Source organism: Physeter macrocephalus, chromosome 4 (genome assembly GCF_002837175.3).
Source record: "Physeter macrocephalus isolate SW-GA chromosome 4, ASM283717v5, whole genome shotgun sequence".
Classification (NCBI taxonomy): Eukaryota; Metazoa; Chordata; class Mammalia; order Artiodactyla; family Physeteridae; genus Physeter; species Physeter macrocephalus.
Genome location: NC_041217.1, coordinates 5,653,522 through 5,677,188, shown reverse-complemented (window position 1 = coordinate 5,677,188; position 23,667 = coordinate 5,653,522). Strand labels below are relative to the sequence as shown.

Sequence of the window (23,667 nt, the reverse complement as noted above, 5' to 3'; positions counted from 1 at the left end):
CTTCAAGAAGGAGGACAAAATAAGGACATACCTAGGGAAAGTGACATTGAAAGAATTTACCACTAATAGGATCTCATTAGTAGAATTTCTAAAAGCTGTAATCATGAAAGTAGGAAGATCAATCCAGCAGGAAGGATTAAGGCATAAGAAAGAATGGAGAAATGGGGAATGGTAAAGGAGAAGGACAGGCAGTTTTCCCTGGAAGTCTGATTGGAGAATTACTACTATACCCAGGATCTGAAGCCACATGAAATTAGGTCACTTACAGAGAGATTGTGGAAGGAGAAGGATGACAGGCTGAGGCTGAGATTACTAAGAACTTCATTTTTATGAGATCAAATGAGGTAAAAGAACTAATTTAGAAGATTTAGAAGTAGCTCAACTAGTAAGAAAAAAAAAAAAAAAAAAAAAGAAAGAAAAAGAACAAGGACAAAACAGGGAATTTAGTATTGATAAACCTTAACCAAAAAGGAGCCTGCTGATACTGATGCACAACGGACTGGGCAACAAAATACCTGCCCACAGACTTCATGGACACAGTAGGATTGGCTGCATAACCCCATCTGCTAATCGCAAATGGGCACTCATTTACAGAGCAGACCACCACCTCCAGCCAGACTAACGCCACCTAAAGGATGGATAACCCCAGATGTTATCAGTCAATCAACGATCCTCGGAAACATCGCTTTTTTACTTTGGTAAAGAGACAACTTGTCTTTTGGCTTTAAAAGACTCTTTCTCCTCCAGCAAGCCTCATCTCTGAAAGCTTAACTTTTCCTGTATCAGGTTCCCTTCCTGGGAATCAGTGGAATCATTTCGACTCTTTGGTTTCCCACATTACTTTCATCCTTGTGTGTTAAAAAGTAAAATGCCACCAGATGTGAACCCAAGCCTTTATGGGACCTAAAGCTTATATTATTTTGGAAATCCTCTTTAAGGAAAAAAACGCAAAAGTCATACATAAAAAATCAGTCACACGTTCTTGGAAGGGGCCAATACAAGAGAAGGGCTCTGAAGCTTCAGACGCATCAAGGTTACCAAAGATGCAGAGCGAGCCAGCGCTAGAAATGTTGTGAAGCAGGGAAGTAAAACAAGGACTGACAAAAAATAAGGCATCGAGAGATGGAACTGTCCATCTTAACGGACACAGATGAACATTTGGGAGCAGGGGTAAGGGTTCACAAAAAAACTTTAGGAAGATAGAGGCAGAAATTTTCTAATGTTCTGCTAATCTTCCTCAAGAGTGACAGCAACAGCCAAGATTCATAATGTTTATCACATGGAAAAAATAATAGTAGTAAAAATATTCACAAAATGTATTAAGTGCCTATACATTTATCACGTTCCTGGCACTGTGAAAAGCTTTCTCCATGTATGAATTTATATCATCTTCACGAGAATCCTATAACGTTCATATTAAAATTACAAGCATTCTGGAGATATGGAAACTGAAATTTAATGATAATGTTATTTGCCCAAATGGCTGAGCCTGTAAGCAGAGAGCTGGGATTTTAACTCCAGCTAACTCCAAAATACAGAATAAAGGAAGAAATTCCTGGTTTGAATTAGTGGCACATTTTAATTTCTGGGAGATGGGGGGTCTGAGAGTCTTCTTTTCATCGGCTCTCTGACTCATGATGAAAACAAATTCTTACCCAGGTCATGTCCAATGGCCGTACTGTGAAAGAGAAAGATTCCTGCTTTCTTGGAATCTTTCTGTTTTGGATGGTTTCTCCTGAATATCAAGGCAGGAACCAAGACCTACTGTAAAATCTTTAGGAAACGGGACATTAAGCAAGACACTTTCAGTCTAATAATTCAATAATGAATTATGACTAGCTAATTTCACCATGTCAAGCGACTCCACTTTGAGATTTGAGGCAAAAATGTCTAGTAAAATAAATAGAGCGCATCTGGCCAAAATGATCTGGGGAGACTCTGGTTTGAGGCTCTGGCATCTTTGTTTTTCTCTTTGAAACAAAGACTGACCATCTCGTTGGCTACATTAGTAGAGGGTAAAGCACTTGGGTAATTTTAGTGCAGTTAAGAGAGTAAAATTCACCACTTTATGTATTACATTTACATTTGAAAGATAATATTCTTTTAACATAGTTTAGTCAAAAGACTACACAAAATTATTTAAATACATGGAATTACACAATGCCATCATTTTAGTTTTACAGAAAATAACAGCAGTAAGTGCTTACCTTGTCTAGTCTTAAGCAGCAAAATGGCACTTTTTCATGGAGGAGATGACAAAAAGTGGGTGAACTTCCTATATATGGAGAGTAAGGTGGGTAGCCTTTAGCATATCTGTAAAACAAGAATTGCCTTGAATTAATGCAGGCGAAGTCAGACAATCAAGTTATAGCCATGTTCCTCTACTTTGATAAAGTTAGATGCAGTAATTCTTTATTCTGATGTGGAAATAGTTTAGAACAGGGTCCATGGACCTAATCTGGCTCATCACATGGTTTTGTGAACTAAAGTAGTTTTAATATTTTTAAATGGTTGGAAAAACAAGTCAAAAGAAGAATAATATTTCAGCTCGTGAAATTATATGAAATTTCAATTTCAGTGTCCAGAAGCGTGTTTTGTCAGAACACTGTCACGCTCACTCATTTTATGTATTGTCTTTAGGTGCTTTCATGCTTCAGAAACAGAGTTGAGCAGTTGGGGCAAAGACCACGTGGTCCATAAAGTTGGAAATATTTACTAGCTGGTTCCTTCCAGAAAAAGTTTGCCAATCCTCAGTTTAAAAGATTTAGACACATTTTAGAAAATAGTAATGTTAATCTTTATAAAATATATTAAAGCAAAATGCTTTATTATGATTCACTCTATCACTATTCATCAGTCATGGATGCATAACCAAAAAAGAGTAAATTATTTGAGATTGAGTAAATTATTCCATTAGACCCACACAAAAGCCAGAGTTTTTGCTGGAACCACACTTAAATATTATCAAAGAGACTCAGTTTATTTGCTGACTTTATAAAAATAGTCACATTATGGCTGTAAAATTTTCAAAATGAAACTATCAAAAAGTAGCAGCACAAATGAAAATTAAGAAATAAAAGAAAATTTAGTAGAGGCAAAGTTATTTTATCCAATATGAAAGCTCTCTTTTGATAAAGAAAACTTATCTTTCAAACCAATACATTTCAAATCTAATTAGAACTATTTTCCAGACATCATTAGCTAGGATGGTAAAATGGAGAACATTTTGCAAATTTAGAAGTTGATAGTCTCCCACTATTACTTCAACATCTTTTTCATTTCTCTAGATATAAAAAAAAAATTCCACCTCAGTTTCTTCAGTACATGTAAAGAAAATTTGTATCACACCACACAACACCATTTCTAGAAATATACTGGTGGTCAAACCTCTTCTTCTTCCTGTCAAATATTTCATAGATCTATTTGAGAATTATTAATTTCTTGGAGAGTGGACTTGTCTTCTGTGGGTATGTGTAAGTTTCTTGTAATAAATATTTAAAAGTGTGAAGGATTAACAGAAGGATTTTTCTAAGTTTCAATTATATTTCAGTTCATTTTAGTTCAGTTCAACATTGACTGAACTTCTGTTATATGAAAAATATTAGAAGTGTTTGAATGATGTTACCTTTGCCACTATGACCAATACTCCACCAAATAGTATTTTAGTTCAGTTCAACACTGATTGAACTTCTATTATATGAAGAATATTAGAAGTGTCTGAATGATGTTACCTTTGCCACTACGACCAATACTACACCAAATAGTATTTAATACTCATTGAATGCTTACTCTGCACAAACCATTGTCCTAAGCACATTACTGTTATCTCAATTAATCTTCATATGAACACTATTTACAGATAAATCATCATGGGTCAGAAGATTTAATCAAAGTCACTCGCACACAACCAGTATAAGGTAGAACTGCCATGGGACACAAATTCCTTCAGACTCCACTGTCAAGACTGTTGAACACTGTGCTTTCCTCAAGAAATGCCAACATAATATATGAATACGACAAGTAAACAAACTCTACTGTAGGCTAAAATGTGATTAATAGCTTAAACATTGATACTATCTGTTATGGAATCTTAGTAAAGAGAACTAGTACTTCCTTTATTCATTCATTCAAAATATTATTGATGTATCCTGAATAAAAATGATTGCTGAATGCTGAAATAAGAGAAGCTTAATGGAAGAAGCTGCATTACATGTCATTGAATAATTGATTGACCTTCAATATGGAAGTGAACAAATAAATTAGACGTAGAAGGTACATTATAATTCAACAAAATCATACAATTATGAAAATACAAACTGTATCCTTAAAGAAAAATTTGTAAAATATGATATAGCTTATATCACGGAAATGCTGATTTACCTATTTTTTTCTTTAAGGATAAAGGATAATATAGAGAAAAATGAGCCTGTCAACAGCTGTTGAAGCCAGAAATTTGAGGACTTAGGATACTTTATCATCAAGAGAGATACTGGCTAATAGGAAGCGTGTTTTGGTAGAAGCATGTAGGATTGATTCTAGGATGTCCAGAAGGGAAGGATATTAGTTTTCCACGGCAAGCACAAATCCCAGTAAATCTTACGAACATACTCCACATTTGAGGACATTTCTTCATCTGGTGTAGTTTCATCTTCTGATTGATCACTTAGAAGATCGCATGTTTGAATTGATGACGAATCTGCAACCTCTAAAACGGGAGCAATGCTGGGTCTTCTGACTTCTTTGTTTCCTTCTGAAGGAAGAGACAGGGTAGGGCCACTTGCTGACCTACAGCTTGTGTCTTGCAAGTCTATGGCCACAGTACCTGGAACAAGGAGACATGAAAATCCATCAAAGCATTTGCCACCTAACCTATAGGACCTGCCAATCATTTAATGATGAAAGTGAGAAGAAATACAGCCAGGAAAACCAGGAAATATACTATATATTGTTTATCCTTTAATCTCAAAGATTATTTATTTCTTTTTAATATGGGTATTTTTGTCCACATGGATAAAAAAAATTTCTGTATTTGTGCAAAAGTGTATTTGCTGCAACCAGCTCTATAGTATGAAACGTTAAGGTTTGTGAAATCCTGAAATACTTAGAAATTTAAGTTAAAAAAAGACCTTGTTTCCATTTATATTTATTTAAAATTAATGAAAAAAATTTAGGCCATTTCCATTTTGTGGGTTTCTCATGATATCTTTTTACCCCATTTTGTTATCTTTCTTTTACTGATTTCCAACCGCTTTTTTACATTAGAACCATTAATGTTTATGTTTATTCAACAACTATTTATTAAGTAGTCTGTGTGGCAAGCACTAGTCTAGGCACTTGAGATATGCAAGGAACAAGGCAGACAAGGTTTCTACACATATGGATTTATCTTTAAGATAATCGAGCGGACAAAGCAGTGAAAAAAGTAATTCCTGATAACGCTAAATACCATGCAGAAAATAAAACAGAATTATGTGATACGGAAGAGCGGGGATAGGAAACGCGAGGAGGGGTGAGCTTTTCACTAGGCGACGAGAAGGGCTACTCTGAAATCATGACATTTGATTTTTTTGACCTAAAAGAAAATCATGAGCACAGGAACCACGGAAATACCTTGGGGCAATAAGAAGAGCGAATCTAAATAGCTTAAGGCTTTTGAATTCTTGGGATACTCAAGGAATAGTAAACGGAAGAAACAAATTCCTTTGAGTTTTTAATTAACATTTAAAAACTAGTCTAAACATCAGTATATGGAAAGTGGATGTCTCTCCCCTTCTGGAAGAAATAATCCAATCTAACCGAAAAGTGCCTCCATATTTTACGATCACTCACTTCCTGTATGCTCTTATGGATAGCCGGTCATCCTTCTGAAAGCCCTTAGTCCTCATTTCGTCTCATTCTTCAAAGCAACTATTAAAACACTCTCCATTTCCTTCAGACTTCTGTCTGACCTTGCCACCTTCTTCACTATAACAGCCTGAGTTTGTAAAGTGGGGGGGGTGGGGGTGGGGGTGGGGAACCTCATGGGTTTTGGCATCTCAATGTTTCTGAGTGTGAAAGTTGATAGAAACAAGACTCGGGAGAATATCTGGGTATTCCTCAACATTGAAATGTGGGAGGTCGGGTTTTAGAGGCTAGTACCTCTTCACATACTATACACAACACTCAGATTAGAGGGAGGGGTATGCTGGTGTGTCTACAGTCAACAGAGAAGACTCCTGCGAGGGGCCTGTAAGAATATGTCTAGAGCTGCTGTGGCCGAGGAAAGGACGCGATGCCCAGCAGTCAGCAATTCCAGTATCTGAGCACACTCGGCCACTGTTTTAGCACCATAAATAAGGATTAGTTTATAATTCAATCTATCTTAGAGGGGAGATGGGGATCTTAGCAAAACTGAGATTGACTTTTCCACTAATCAGGTGACCGGATCTGATCAAACGTGAAATTTTACAAGGTTGATTTATCGAAATAAAGCCATATGATATGATTTGCATCTTAACACTATTAATCCAAATCCATATTTATGACATTTATCCTCTGCAGATGACCACGCACGTCGTCTAATTCATAGAGAAAAGAGAAGTGACCGATGAAGAAATCCTTCAACTCCCTCCCTTTCTTCAAGCAAATGAACATGAGAGTTTCACCAAACATTTTTTTTTTTCCCCTCATTTGCGTTTGGAATGAAACCGACATACCTCCAATTGATGTAAAATTAAGCCCTACTCTTGCGGTGGGGATAAGTCCTCACCTGCTTCCTAAGGAACCATGTTGTCTGAATTCCACCACCTCCCAAATATGTCTCCACATCACCTCCAACTGCCTCTTTACCATCTTCCTGCCCAACACAGGAAATGTGGTCGCTCCCTGACAATTCTGCCAACACTGATATCTGGCACCAAGCTGGGCTTGGGGGATATGATCAAGAGAAAGTCAGAATTTAGCAGAGGGAAGACACAATTTTAGAAAGCAGTCACAGTTACAAAAACAAGTTCTTCTTTGCATCCTTCCTTCCCCTAACAAAACCTGGCTCTTCTCCGACATCTTTCCCTGAAGTTCCGAAGGCTGCAACACCTAAAGAGATGTCTGTGTTCTGGAAGTGGGGAGATACCCTCAATGTTCTCACTGCCTCTTTCAGACCACGTTCCTTTCATCCCCTATAATACCCCAGCTCTGTACCCAGTATCTTTCACTATTTTCTTTGTTCAGTCCTGTGTCTGTCATCCCGCGGAGTGTTTTGTTTTTTTTTTTTCATTGAAGTACAGCTAACAACATTATATTAGTTTTATATTAGTTTGAGGTGTACACATAGTGATTCCATGTTTTTTTATAGATTATACTCCACTAATGGCCTTTTCTCCCATCATTCCTTAGCCATTCACTTTCACGGTCATACCCTAGATTTTATAATTACTATTGATTACACTTAAGCTCTATTTCTGGCATCTCATTCTTTGATACTTATTGTCACCTCTTCTCTTTCCAGCTCCCTCCTTTTTGATTCCCACTGGAACTATAATCTATTAACTTCACTAGCTTTTCAGTCTCCTTCAACCAACAGATGTCTTTTCACTTCCTTTTACCTAAATTAAGTGCCATGGTCCATCACTCTACTCATCCTCTTACATATACTCCTGATTAACTTGCCCTTCTCACTTTCTTGCACATCTACCATCGCCACCAAGTCTTTCCTTTGTACTCTTTTTCAGCACAACTTTTTGAGAGTCGTCTAGACCTAGTTTCTCTACATTGTCTTCTGCCATTCTGTCATAAACCCCTCTGATCTGGCATTCTCCACTACCACTTCATTGAAAGGGCTGTTATCAAGACAAAGAACACTGTTTTGCTAAATTCAATGGCCAGTTCTCCGTTCTCATGTTATTTGACCTACTAGCAGCATCAGACACGGCTGGTAACTCCACCCTCTGCATACACTTGATTCATTTGGATTCCAGGACAGGACACTCATCTGGTTTCCCTGCTACCTTGGAGTAGCTCCTTCTTTGTCTCCTTTGTCGGTTTCTTCTCATCATCCTGATATTAATATTGACATGCTGCAGGATTTGGTCCTTTGTCTTTATCCCTTTCCTGCCCACAATCATTTTCTCAACGATCTTTGTTCAGTCTCATGGCTTTAAATATAATACATAAGCTCAGGAATCCAAAATTTACTTTTTCAGCTTACACCTCTCTCCTGAAGTCTAGACTCCTATCTAATCTCTTGTTTGACATCTTCCTTTCAATGTCTAACAGATATTTGAAATTCACTGTGTCCCAAACTGAACTCTGTATCTCCCCTGGCTCCCACTAAACCTTTACTCCCCCACCCTCATTGATGGCCATTCCCTTTTTCCTGCTGCTTATATGAAAAACCTTGAGTTCTTTACACTTCTCTTTTTCTTACAGTTCACTTCCCATTCAGCGGCAAATCCCGGTTCCTCTACCTTCACAGTATACACAGAATTTTTTTCTTTTTTGCCAATGCCACTTGAAAATACAGTGGATCCTTGACCTAAACCATCTATTCTCAACAGCAGCCAAAGTGATTGCATTAAAACGGAGTTCAGCACAGGTGAGATCACGCTGTTCCTCTGCTTAGAACTTTATCATGACTCCCACTTCACTCAGAGTAGAAGCTACAACTCTTACATTGACTTAAAAAGCCCAACATGATCTGACCTCTTTTTACCTTTTCCCTCTCATCTCCTATACTCTTACCATCAAATCATCATGTTTGAGTCACAAAGGCCTCTTTTATTTTTTTAAATTAATTTTTATTGGTGTATAGTTGCTTTACAATGCTGTGTTAGTTTCTGCTGTACAGCAAACTGAATCAGCTATATGTATACATATATAGAATTTACCACTAATAGGATCTCATTAGTAGAATTTCTAAAAGCTGTAATCATGAAAGTAGGAAGATCAATCCAGCAGGAAGGATTAAGGCATAAGAAAGAATGGAGAAATGGGGAATGGTAAAGGAGAAGGACAGGCAGTTTTCCCTGGAAGTCTGATTGGAGAATTACTACTATACCCAGGATCTGAAGCCACATGAAATTAGGTCACTTACAGAGAGATTGTGGAAGGAGAAGGATGACAGGCTGAGGCTGAGATTACTAAGAACTTCATTTTTATGAGATCAAATGAGGTAAAAGAACTAATTTAGAAGATTTAGAAGTAGCTCAACTAGTAAGAAAAAAAAAAAAAAAAAAAAAGAAAGAAAAAGAACAAGGACAAAACAGGGAATTTAGTATTGATAAACCTTAACCAAAAAGGAGCCTGCTGATACTGATGCACAACGGACTGGGCAACAAAATACCTGCCCACAGACTTCATGGACACAGTAGGATTGGCTGCATAACCCCATCTGCTAATCGCAAATGGGCACTCATTTACAGAGCAGACCACCACCTCCAGCCAGACTAACGCCACCTAAAGGATGGATAACCCCAGATGTTATCAGTCAATCAACGATCCTCGGAAACATCGCTTTTTTACTTTGGTAAAGAGACAACTTGTCTTTTGGCTTTAAAAGACTCTTTCTCCTCCAGCAAGCCTCATCTCTGAAAGCTTAACTTTTCCTGTATCAGGTTCCCTTCCTGGGAATCAGTGGAATCATTTCGACTCTTTGGTTTCCCACATTACTTTCATCCTTGTGTGTTAAAAAGTAAAATGCCACCAGATGTGAACCCAAGCCTTTATGGGACCTAAAGCTTATATTATTTTGGAAATCCTCTTTAAGGAAAAAAACGCAAAAGTCATACATAAAAAATCAGTCACACGTTCTTGGAAGGGGCCAATACAAGAGAAGGGCTCTGAAGCTTCAGACGCATCAAGGTTACCAAAGATGCAGAGCGAGCCAGCGCTAGAAATGTTGTGAAGCAGGGAAGTAAAACAAGGACTGACAAAAAATAAGGCATCGAGAGATGGAACTGTCCATCTTAACGGACACAGATGAACATTTGGGAGCAGGGGTAAGGGTTCACAAAAAAACTTTAGGAAGATAGAGGCAGAAATTTTCTAATGTTCTGCTAATCTTCCTCAAGAGTGACAGCAACAGCCAAGATTCATAATGTTTATCACATGGAAAAAATAATAGTAGTAAAAATATTCACAAAATGTATTAAGTGCCTATACATTTATCACGTTCCTGGCACTGTGAAAAGCTTTCTCCATGTATGAATTTATATCATCTTCACGAGAATCCTATAACGTTCATATTAAAATTACAAGCATTCTGGAGATATGGAAACTGAAATTTAATGATAATGTTATTTGCCCAAATGGCTGAGCCTGTAAGCAGAGAGCTGGGATTTTAACTCCAGCTAACTCCAAAATACAGAATAAAGGAAGAAATTCCTGGTTTGAATTAGTGGCACATTTTAATTTCTGGGAGATGGGGGGTCTGAGAGTCTTCTTTTCATCGGCTCTCTGACTCATGATGAAAACAAATTCTTACCCAGGTCATGTCCAATGGCCGTACTGTGAAAGAGAAAGATTCCTGCTTTCTTGGAATCTTTCTGTTTTGGATGGTTTCTCCTGAATATCAAGGCAGGAACCAAGACCTACTGTAAAATCTTTAGGAAACGGGACATTAAGCAAGACACTTTCAGTCTAATAATTCAATAATGAATTATGACTAGCTAATTTCACCATGTCAAGCGACTCCACTTTGAGATTTGAGGCAAAAATGTCTAGTAAAATAAATAGAGCGCATCTGGCCAAAATGATCTGGGGAGACTCTGGTTTGAGGCTCTGGCATCTTTGTTTTTCTCTTTGAAACAAAGACTGACCATCTCGTTGGCTACATTAGTAGAGGGTAAAGCACTTGGGTAATTTTAGTGCAGTTAAGAGAGTAAAATTCACCACTTTATGTATTACATTTACATTTGAAAGATAATATTCTTTTAACATAGTTTAGTCAAAAGACTACACAAAATTATTTAAATACATGGAATTACACAATGCCATCATTTTAGTTTTACAGAAAATAACAGCAGTAAGTGCTTACCTTGTCTAGTCTTAAGCAGCAAAATGGCACTTTTTCATGGAGGAGATGACAAAAAGTGGGTGAACTTCCTATATATGGAGAGTAAGGTGGGTAGCCTTTAGCATATCTGTAAAACAAGAATTGCCTTGAATTAATGCAGGCGAAGTCAGACAATCAAGTTATAGCCATGTTCCTCTACTTTGATAAAGTTAGATGCAGTAATTCTTTATTCTGATGTGGAAATAGTTTAGAACAGGGTCCATGGACCTAATCTGGCTCATCACATGGTTTTGTGAACTAAAGTAGTTTTAATATTTTTAAATGGTTGGAAAAACAAGTCAAAAGAAGAATAATATTTCAGCTCGTGAAATTATATGAAATTTCAATTTCAGTGTCCAGAAGCGTGTTTTGTCAGAACACTGTCACGCTCACTCATTTTATGTATTGTCTTTAGGTGCTTTCATGCTTCAGAAACAGAGTTGAGCAGTTGGGGCAAAGACCACGTGGTCCATAAAGTTGGAAATATTTACTAGCTGGTTCCTTCCAGAAAAAGTTTGCCAATCCTCAGTTTAAAAGATTTAGACACATTTTAGAAAATAGTAATGTTAATCTTTATAAAATATATTAAAGCAAAATGCTTTATTATGATTCACTCTATCACTATTCATCAGTCATGGATGCATAACCAAAAAAGAGTAAATTATTTGAGATTGAGTAAATTATTCCATTAGACCCACACAAAAGCCAGAGTTTTTGCTGGAACCACACTTAAATATTATCAAAGAGACTCAGTTTATTTGCTGACTTTATAAAAATAGTCACATTATGGCTGTAAAATTTTCAAAATGAAACTATCAAAAAGTAGCAGCACAAATGAAAATTAAGAAATAAAAGAAAATTTAGTAGAGGCAAAGTTATTTTATCCAATATGAAAGCTCTCTTTTGATAAAGAAAACTTATCTTTCAAACCAATACATTTCAAATCTAATTAGAACTATTTTCCAGACATCATTAGCTAGGATGGTAAAATGGAGAACATTTTGCAAATTTAGAAGTTGATAGTCTCCCACTATTACTTCAACATCTTTTTCATTTCTCTAGATATAAAAAAAAAATTCCACCTCAGTTTCTTCAGTACATGTAAAGAAAATTTGTATCACACCACACAACACCATTTCTAGAAATATACTGGTGGTCAAACCTCTTCTTCTTCCTGTCAAATATTTCATAGATCTATTTGAGAATTATTAATTTCTTGGAGAGTGGACTTGTCTTCTGTGGGTATGTGTAAGTTTCTTGTAATAAATATTTAAAAGTGTGAAGGATTAACAGAAGGATTTTTCTAAGTTTCAATTATATTTCAGTTCATTTTAGTTCAGTTCAACATTGACTGAACTTCTGTTATATGAAAAATATTAGAAGTGTTTGAATGATGTTACCTTTGCCACTATGACCAATACTCCACCAAATAGTATTTTAGTTCAGTTCAACACTGATTGAACTTCTATTATATGAAGAATATTAGAAGTGTCTGAATGATGTTACCTTTGCCACTACGACCAATACTACACCAAATAGTATTTAATACTCATTGAATGCTTACTCTGCACAAACCATTGTCCTAAGCACATTACTGTTATCTCAATTAATCTTCATATGAACACTATTTACAGATAAATCATCATGGGTCAGAAGATTTAATCAAAGTCACTCGCACACAACCAGTATAAGGTAGAACTGCCATGGGACACAAATTCCTTCAGACTCCACTGTCAAGACTGTTGAACACTGTGCTTTCCTCAAGAAATGCCAACTTAACTATAAGCTTCTTAGAGGATGCGCTTACTACCCTCCCCAAACTGGTGTCTTATATATTATACCAGCCATCCCAGTTGGTTTCATTCCATTATTGAATATTGAATCTCTTTCTATGTTGTGCTGTTCTTCAAGAAATTAACAAAGCTTTTAGGTTATCCGTGGAGTTAGTCTATAATTGTGTTTTGGAGTCATGTTGCTTCTGCCTAGAAATTACAATAATCATAATAGTAGAGTAACAGTAATGTTGGACTCACTGACTGTTAAGGTACTTTACACACCTGCTCAACTTCAATGCTTATGCGAACTCTCAGAAGTAGCACTGTGATCCCCGTCGTGTAGATGAGCACACTTTAGATTTAGAGAAGTTAATGTACCCAGATCACATAGCTGCTGAGTGACAGCTTGGATGCTTATTCCTGTCTGCCTAACTTAACTCTGCCTTTAAATACTTTATCCTTTCTCATCAGATAGTTTCTGAGGGCTTTGGGGACTGACATGATGTCCCTGAGTCAGGGGTAGAGGCATTACCTACCAAGCCTTCTGTTCTTCCGCTTTTTTGCACAGGCCCTGCAGATGCCAGGCAGATGCCTTGATAACCTCTAACACCAGGGTCAATTTAAATTCTGGAACCCCACAGCAGAGGTTTACAGCGACTCCTTCTGGCTCACCAACCCCATTGACAGGACAGGAGTGAGGCCTGCCCTTATCTCTTACTGATTTCTTTCTTTATTGCATATTGTGTGCAGGAAACAGTTCATCACTGGACAGTACTAATTCCAAGTTATTGCCTCACAATTATCTTCCTTTTCTAGCCTTACTATTCAAACTTATACCATAGAGGGATTTTAGTTGGTCCCATTCACTGCTATAATTTATTGTACATGTGCCCTAAATAGCTCTTTATGAGGAAACTTCAAGTAACTTATTAGATGTAATGAGAATATGAGGTTAAGGAAAGGAGTGTTTGTTGAGAGCCTCCCAAATGCCAGATGTTGTAATCTCACACATGCATACATTAATGTTCAGTTTTTATCATAACTGATTCTATGCACCAGTGATTTGATGGCAATAATTTGTATGTTTTTTCTCTTTGTTATTGATATAAAGAGATAGGCAGTTGATTAAGAATAAAGAGCAATTAACCAAAAATCAGACCCTCGAACGGGTGCATGGCATAGTGAGTTTAGTTTATTTCTTGTATTTGGTTGGAATAACAATGTTCATTAGAATATTTCTGGCCATGTTTGTACTAGGTATGTTTTTCGAGTTGGTTTTAAAATTTTACCTTACTATGGGATACTTTTCATATATACAGAATACCATACTTCATATTGTATGTTGATATAATAAATATTTTTAAACAAGCAAAAAAAGGTAAAGAGCATTGATTATATTAATAACACATTGTCTTTATGATGCTTGATAAATTTACAGACCCCCTTCCTCTGTGCTGTTAAGCACCTCCAGGTGGTAAAGAGGCAACTTGATCCCCATTTACAGGTGATGAGACTGAGGCTCAGAGAGGGACTAGATAATTTGCTCAAGAAGCCACGGCATTGGCATCTTCTAGCTGTAAGCTATAGTAAACCTCGCCAGTTTGGTTGAATTTATTTCTTTGATTTTCCATAACTATTAATCGAGTGGATTGGTTAGAAAGAAAAAATGGGTTGAAGAGAAAAGATGAAGAGACTAGAAAGAGTGGTCTTGGTTCTAAATTTTACAATTGAAGGCTCCGAGTCTGGGTTGTAGGAAGAGTTTGTATACTCCTCCATCTTTTTCCTACACATTTGAGAGAAGTTAGTGATTACCCTAGTTATTTCTAATATACCATGCAGAAATGTTGCACCATAGATGGAGTGAAGGCTGTCTAACACTTTGAAATGCTTAGAAGAAAAACCATGTGAATCCGAGTTGGCAGTATTGAATTATAATACCCTGAGAGAAAGGAACACAGTGTTCTATAGTAGCTGCACACAGAGACAAATTTTATCCCTCAAGATTTTATAGAATATACTATATTAAAGTAAGGGACAGAGCACATAAAATAGAGCAGTTTTTTACTTGTTTCTGCTTAATGCCAAGTCACAAAATTATAATGTCACTACCAGAGTTATTACCCAAGAATAATTAAATCACAATGAAATGACTTTAGTGTACTTGCACCTCTGTAGTTGATCCATAGAAAACATGCACATCAAACAGTGTGTGGATTTTGTGGCATTATTAATAAGTACATGTTTGTCAGTTACAAAAGGAGTATGTGCTTATTGTAAGCAACTTAAAGAATCCATTCTCCACATTCCCTCTCCCTTCCCACACCCAGTGGTAACATGTAATAATACATGTTTGTTTATTTTAAACAAAAAGATGGAATAAGGAATATAAAAGCTAATGTTTCTGAAATTTGGGATGAAATATGTAAAATAGCCAAATTAGTTATTGGCAAAGAGTTTTGAATGGATGGAAACTAAAAAGTTAAAACCTATAGGAAAGATCTTAAAGGATCTTCAGGATTTTGGAAAGTAATTGTGTGACTTCAAGGCTGTTTTATTTTTAATAGAAACGTCAGTATGATTTAAAATCGCGGACCATCTGAGGCATTTTAAAAACCAATTATTTAATTTTGTTAAAATATGCTCTAATTACTTCAAGATTGACTCCTATAGGTGTCTCTGTGGATGGACTCAGAGCGCACCCTAACCCATCATAGATCTAACACACAGTATTACAGCTGTTTATTTACTCATTTGTCTCACAGTGTACGGATTATATCTTGTTTACCAGTATATTTCCAGGGTACATTATATAGCAAATACAGTAAGTGCTCACTAAATGGTTTTGGCTGAAAGGGAAAGAGGATGCAGGATGAGATAAGGCACCTCGTCATTCTGAATGGAATACAATTTTTCCAGTGGGTATAGTCAGAAATATCTTCATTTAGGTTATCTGCCCTAGTCATTTCCTTCATGATCTTTCCAGAATGCATTGGTCCTCAGTGTTACAGCTCAGAAGGGATTGAGTTTTAATCTTTTCTGTTGTTATTTCAATTACAAATGAGTGTCCTAGATTAGGGTTCTTGTTAGCCAGTGTCCTACATTCTGAGGCAGCACCCCAACTGTAGTGTAGATGTCTGAGACTGCCAATACTGACTTGTCAGCACTGTTTACTCTTAGCACTGGATTCTCTCTTCCTCACTTCCTTCCTAATTTTACAGTTCTCGCCCATTCCAAATTCCTTCTAGAAGTTTCTTACAGAAAACAGATAAAGTTTGAAGATTTTTCTAGCAGAGAAAATTTACAAGAAAAAAGTTTTTATCACAATTTTCTTTTTCTTTTAAAAAGAAACTAGTCTGAAGAAGAATACAAAGGCTTTAAAGAAGAGATTTAGTAAATTTAACATTCAAAAATTTAATATTCAGAATCATGGCTCTAGTACATAAGTGATATCATATCAACTGCCACATGGATAAGTAATTATAATTCGGAATACTCAGATTTATGAAAAGTCCTTTGAAAGCCAGGGGATTTTGAAAACAAAAATAATAATATTAAAGGCAATGTGGCCTGGTGACTTTGAAGTCAGACCAGCCTGCATGTGAACTTGGACTCTGTGATTTGGGCCCTGTAAGCTACTTAACCCTTAGAATCCCCTTAGGGAAACAGGAAGAAGAACACCTACCTCATGGGGTTTACTTGAGGATTAAATCGTGTAACACAGACAAAGTGCTGCTATATAGATTTTCAGTAGATGGTAGCTCCTGTCTCAACAGTAATGTTACAGTTAAAGCAATACAGCACATTTGTATTGTCCTGTACCTTCCCTATATTAATTACAAGTAATCTTGGTGAAAACAACAGAATCCTACTCTGACTTTCTTAAATGACAAGAAATCTATTGGAAGAACATTTTAGTAGTTTCTAGAAGGAATAGCTGGATACCTGTTTTCTGCAGGGATGGGAACCAGACTGTACAGCAAACTGAATCAGCTATATGTATACATATATCTCCTATTTTTTAGACTTCCTTCCCACTTAGGTCACCACAGAGCACTGAATAGAGTTCCCCGTGCTATACAGTAGGTTCTCACTAGTTATCTGTTTTATACATAGTATCAATAGTGTATATATGTCAATCCCAGTCTCCCAATTCTTCCCACACCCCCCTTCCCCCTTGGTATCCATACGTTTGTTCTCTATGTCTGTGTCTCTGTTTCTGCTTTGCAAATAAGATCATCTGCATCATTTTTCTAGATTCCACATGTATGCGATAATATACGGTATTTGTTTTTCTCCTTCTGACTTACTTCACTCAGTATGACACTCTCTAGGTCCATCCACGTCTCTACGAATGACCCAATTCTGTTCCATTTTATGGCTGAGTAATATTCCACCGTATACGAGGGCCTCTTTACTGTTCCTGGAGCACATCAGTCAGACTCCTACTCCTACTTTAGGGCCTTTGTACTGGCTATTATCCCTGAAGGAATGTTCTTCTTTCAGACAATCACAGGGATAATTCCCTCATTTTCTTCAAGTATTTTCTCAAGAGTCACCTTTTCTATGAGGCCGACAATCCACTCAAAAATACAGTTCTCCTAAAATTCATACGCACTTTTACTAGCTCTGTTTTCTTCTCTCTTTTATCTTATTACTCATCACCTTCTAACATACTAAATAATTTACTTTTTTTTTTATATGTGTTATTTATTGCAAGTCTTCCCCATGATAGAATGTTAGCTCTGGGAGCTAGGGATCTTTGTCTGCTTGTTCTCTAATCACAAATACTTATAAGAGTTCCTGGCACACACTAGGTACTCAATAAGTAATTCTTGAATATGTGAAAGAAATGAATAGAACTGCTATTGAAGAGAAATAATCATGTTATATCCATGACAATCAGATTTACTTAACAAAGTCCAAGCAGGGCCAGGAAATATGCCTCCGAGGGGGTGATACTGGGACTGAGAGGCAAAGGATTAGAAGTAGTTACATAGGCAAAGTTGGGGGCTGAGGAGTAGATCCCGTCCGAGGAAACAAAGCATTAAGGTCCACTGGTGAAAAACCATTAGGGAAGATTGAAATGAATTAATAGGATTGGGGCTTAGGAGAGCAATTGAAGAGATGATGAAAAACCATTAGTGAAGACTGAAAGAAATTTAGTATGATTGGGACTTAGGAAAGCAATTGAAGGGATGGTAAAATGTGGGACTAAAAATATAAGAAAGAATCACTAAAAAAAAAAAAAAACAAACAAACTTTAAGTAAAGTGACTGTGTAATTTATCTTCTAAACTAGGATATTCCTGAGAGTCAAAGTAGAGTTCTCTTAATAATGACACCAGGACAATGTATATAAGCTGGTACTGTCCTGGGAAAACTGGGATTGCCTCATATAAAAAAGAGATTTTGATCATCCAATTATAAGCCATGTTATAAAATTTAGACTTTTTTTCCAATGGCTCATAGGAAGCAATTAAAAAGATTAATGCAGGAGAATGACTATACCATTATGTAAACATTATTACTCTGGTTGCAAGGTGGAGGAGAGTGTAGGGCAGCAAGGGAAGAGGCGTGGAGAAAAGATTGGGGGGATGATGCTGCAGTGGAGGGAAAGGATGAGGGAGGTTCAGGCTGACCACACTGATAGCACTAGAGTGGACACAGAAATGAATGCCATTAGGGGCTACTTAATGATCAGATTTAGTAGAATTCAGTGAATTATGAAGTATAAGAGGAGAGGAATCGTAAAAGTCAGACTTGTGGCATTACCAATCAGAGGATGAAGATGTCCCATTTGTTTTTAGCAAAAAAAATGGAGGTGGACATGGTTTTGAACGAGGGGGGGAAGATTAGTTCAATTTGAATATGCCGCATTGCTTTCTCCTGTAGGCACCCAGATAGAAATAACCCACGGACAGTTGAATATATTGTTGTGAAGAGAGGTTTAAGGTAATGATTTAGGTAAGGGAAGCATCCATTTATGGAGGACAGTTGAATCTCTGAGATCAGATGTGACTATTTAGGGAAAATGAATGTACAGGATGCAGAGGAAAAGCACTGGAACGTTTTAAGAACTGTCACACGCTGCGAAGATGTCCACTGGATTTAGTGACAAAGAGGAGAGTGGTGGCCTTGCCAGAGTAGTTTCAGTAATATAATGATTGCAGATTTTAGACTAAACTGGTAGAGATGTGAGGGAATGATAAGATTTCAAGCCATCAACTGCAGACAGCTCTTTAGAGGAATTTATCTGTGAAAATGATGTCATAACATGAGGTCCAGAAGTGTGTGTGTGTGTGTGTGTGTGTGTGTGTGTGTGTGTGTGTGTAGAGATGTGAAGTCAGAGAGAGAGACAGAGGGAGGGAGGAGAGAATGAACCAGGGATTTTGAAAAAAAAAAAAAAAAAATTAGGTAATGAGGATGAATAAAAGACTGAAGTCCCTAAGGGGGAAATGGAGAAGGGTCCATGGCATAAGTGAAGGCATTTATACTAAAATATTAGAAGTTAAAAGAAGAAACACACTTTCCTCGTGATAGAAACTAAATGCTGATAGGTGTGTAGGTGGTTTGGTGGCAAAATTTAAAGGAAATTCTTATTTGTCTGAATCTTTTTTTTTTTTTAATTTCTGTGTCACAGAAGCCAAGTTCAATGATGAGAATTAGATGAAGGATAGGAGAGTTTTGAGAAAAATGGAGAGTATTTGAAAGAGCCACTACTGATAACTGAATAGAGGACTGACAAAGAAACATAGAAGTGTCAGGTGCTTATATACTAATCAAATATATGAAATCATCATTAGAAGTTTTGAATTAGCTTAATTTCTTACCAATTTAACAGATTAGAAATTTTGTTCTGTATACTTAGCTACACCAAGTTTGTAATGCACACAAGTATGTTTTAAATTTGGCTTTTGAATCTTAAGAAAAATTAAAGTATATTTATTATTCTTTTCAAAGAAAGAGACTAATATTTCCAAATGTATTTATACTTACCCATGCTGGCAATTATGCTATGTACAGGTAATCTAGATGGTCCATGATAAAATGACCTTGATACATTGCTTTTTGTCTGATGGTCGTGGTTTTTAAATGCTGAATTCTCTTCTTTGGTAATATTAATATAGAAACATATATCTGTAGCACTCATAATATATCGAGGACCTGGATTCAGCAAAATGTTTTTATTATCCTCCCTCCTAATACCAATCAAGCAGACACCAAACCTTAATTTAAAAAAGAAAATAAAAGAGTTTAAGGGTTAAATTCAGCAATTAGTTTTTTTTTTTTAAAGTTCACATAGGTAAGAAAATAATTAAACTATTATAAGGCAGAGAAACATTAAAACCTCAAATAAGAACATTTGAAGGCTTGAAAAGATCCTAAAAGTTCAAGGCTCTTGTTTTTAAAGGAAAAAACAACAACAACTATGTCTTTAGTGTGTTGTGAAATCAATTTAGTTAATTAAGACTATATATGTGTTTTAATAAAAAAGAATGGAATAAAAGATAATAGAAATATCAGAGTACATATCATTTAGTAAGGGTAAGAGTTTTATTGTAAATTTTGTGTGTGTATACTGGGTCTTACCATAAAATATATACCTTAATTTGGTCAAAAAAGATAAAAGAGTATTTCTTACTTTGGTCAAAAAAGTTTGAAAGCCATTGGCTTAGAGGAGAGGAAGAAACTTACTCAAGATCACAAGAGAAAGAATTAGGGTCCATAAATTTATTTTAGCTCTGTCTTGAATTTTAGAAAAAAATTTAGAAAAAAAAATTAAATAGCATTGAATAGGTATGCAACTTAATTAGGAGAAATAATAACCACTGAATGTAACAGGTGTTACTTAAAATGTCTTATATACTTTTTCAGGTTATGTTCCAAACACAAAACCTCCTGAATATTTTTATCTCCATATGTCTTACAAATAAATCAAACTTTAAAATATTTTTTAAATATAAAAAAAGTATATAAACAGAATCACGTTGGGAATTAAAGTAGAATACTTTTCATATTAGATTACTGGAATATACCAGATTATTACAAATCTTAAAAATGTTATATTAATATTTTATAATACTAATAATATATTATTTTCATGTTAGACATACTTTTTATTTCTTAAGTAAAGAATTTCTCTCAAAAAGAACAAAAATAATAATGTTCTATGTTTGAATTTGAAGGTACTATCATTTACTTTTTAACTTATTTTTCTGGACAAAGCAAGTTTATAAATATTCTAGCTTTTATAAATGTTATTTTTACTTTGTTTAAATTTTTAATCAACACTTTAAAATTTAGATTTATAAAGGAGATTCATTTTCATGTGAATTTTTACAGGATTAAAATATTTTAAAAGATAAATTAAAAGATACTAAAGTCAATATTCCTCCTAAGTTATATGATACACCCAAGAACCTTAACTTGTAGAGCCCACACAAAAGGCCAGAATTCAAATGTGTCAATGATTATGTCAAAAATTCAAGAATACTTGCAACTTATGAGCACCAGTATGGGTTATATTATGGAAAACTGTGTTTAAAGGCATGACTGATTAATATTTTAATTCCACTCTGGAAGCAGAAACATACTTTTTGTGTGCATGGAACGAAGCATAGGTGAAGCTCTTTCCTTCATATTCAGCAAAAAATGTACTTTCTTCCAAAACGATGTGGTACACTTCATTTCCAGAGCACCTGCCATACATCTTCTGCCATTGTTCTGGCGATTGCTGGCCTTCTCTGCAACAAAAGCATACACACATACACACAGAGAGAGACAAACAGTGAATGCGGTTCAAAAAACAGTCCTTGTCATACATAATCTGGAGTTTTCCAACTGTAAGAATGGACAAGCACAGTTCAGAGAAGTTATCTGTGTGGTGCTCAAAATGATGACATGATTTACAAAGAGTTGCTATACAAATTTCGAAACTAACACAACACAGAAGCTTGAGAGACGGCAAATTTTTTTAAAGTAGAAGGTTTTCACAATCCAGTTAATAAAAGCATTTACTGCGATCATGAACCAGTGAGCTATAGCATCTGATTTTTTAGTCTTTGTTTATGTATATCATGTCATGCACGACCTATATATAATACTTGTCTTATAGTCTCAGTAATACAGCCCACTTCATCCCCTTTATGATACCTGCTTGACTCCTGTATGTAATTGACTTTGCTTTGTATTTAAAATTATGAATACATACATCTCAAATTATCCGTTTGATTTTAGAGAAAACGTACTCTTAATTTCTGTCCATATCATAGCAATGGATTTCTTCCAATTGTGTACCAGTTAAGAAAAGATACTTCTCTGTGAGAAAAGTCAGGATCTCCAAAAGAGATTACCAGAAGTATTTTTTAAAAGAAGATAAGTTTATCACAGAAAGTGCAGTTTCTTTTTTATCCTAGAATATTCTGCTCAGTGAGTTTGGAAATTTATTAAAAACTCAACTTATGGGCTTCCCTGGGGGCGCAGTGGTTGAGAGTCCGCCTGCCGATGCAGGGGACGCGGGTTCGTGCCCCGGTCCGGGAGGATCCCGCATGCCGCGGAGCGGCTGGGCCCATGAGCCGTGGCCGCTGAGCCTGCGCGTCCGGAGCCTGTGCTCCGCAACGGGAGAGGCCACAACAGTGAGAGGCCCGCGTACCGCAAAAAAACAAAACAAAGCAAAAAAATCTCAACTTATGACAAAATTTATTGTGAGTATACAATCATGATTTTTCCCATTTTGTACAGTAAATTCCATCTACTTTTGGTGAATAAAGTTTATGAACTCTGTAAGTACAACAAATGCACCTTCTAGAAGAAAAGAGATGAATTTATAAAAATCAAAATATTTCATCATAATCTCTGTAGCTTCTGGATGGATTAAAGCAGACGAGTCATATTTATCATATTTTAAACTCTGAGTTTTGTCTGAAAACATTATAAAACACTTACAAACATTTTCAAAGTGTCAATAAAATTTTTAAAAAACAGATTTTCCAGGTATGTTTCACTCGCACTTCATTACTTCTTAAGGATGCTTAAGGGTTAAGAGTCTGGGCCTTGGAGTCTGACTGCCTGATCTGAACCCTAACTCTGCAATCTTGGGTGAGTTATTTAACTTCTCTGTGATACTTTACTTCTGTAAAAAAACATTATCAGTCTTCCTGGGTTGGAGAAAATGCAGTAAATCAAGTAAATCATTTAGCAGATGTTGGGAACATAGTAATCCTCAGTAAATGTTAGCATCCATTATTACTTTGCTGTTACATCTTCCTCATGGCTGAATTCGGGAGCCACTTTCAACATTCCTAGTCACAATATGAACAATATTGCTCTTAAAATCTTTACCCTTTCTTCTGTAATGTTAATATATTTTTGAAACTAGGAAAATAAAACAAAACACATTTGACTATTGACTATATACGGCTACACCTAACTACTACTTCCTAAGAATGATTGTTTTTGGTGGAGAAAACTTTTCCTTTGGCCAACAGAAATAAAACTATTTTTGGTATGTAACATATTGCTACTTGGCAAGATAGTACTTGGCAAAGATAGAATCCGTTTAAAGGGCTGAAAATATAAGAGAAGGTGCCAGTAATTCATCAGGGTTTGTTTGTCATCCCAAAGGCCTCATGGGGTCAAATAATTGTCACATAAGGGCACTAAAAGCTATTCAAGAGAATCACAAATCTAATTGCAGCAGCTGAAATGGAAATACAATATGGTAACTTGGAAGGAAACAGAAAAGGACGGGGTCAGACAAGGACAGTTCTGATGAATTTCCTTAAATCACTTGCTAGTTCCCTGCTATTTTATACTGGCACCTTTTTACCAAACATCTTTAATGAATCTTTAAATTCAGCTAATTGTA

The 23,667-nt window shown here is 36.0% G+C and overlaps 1 protein-coding gene across 6 annotated transcripts in view; it reads right to left on the bottom strand.

The window, feature by feature from the left end:
* Nucleotides 1–23,667, bottom strand: part of KCNT2 (potassium sodium-activated channel subfamily T member 2) — a 395,778-nt gene that overhangs the window by 92,372 nt on the left and 279,739 nt on the right. For all 6 annotated transcript variants that reach the window (XM_055084010.1, XM_024130664.2, XM_055084011.1 and 3 more), the window contains exons 15-18: nucleotides 21,395–21,544; nucleotides 19,797–20,026; nucleotides 4,609–4,822; nucleotides 2,208–2,313 (exon numbers count right to left, since the gene is read on the bottom strand). In XM_055084010.1, coding sequence (XP_054939985.1) covers nucleotides 2,208–2,313; nucleotides 4,609–4,822; nucleotides 19,797–20,026; nucleotides 21,395–21,544 — 700 coding nt within the window. The remainder of the gene's footprint in view (nucleotides 1–2,207; nucleotides 2,314–4,608; nucleotides 4,823–19,796; nucleotides 20,027–21,394; nucleotides 21,545–23,667) is intronic.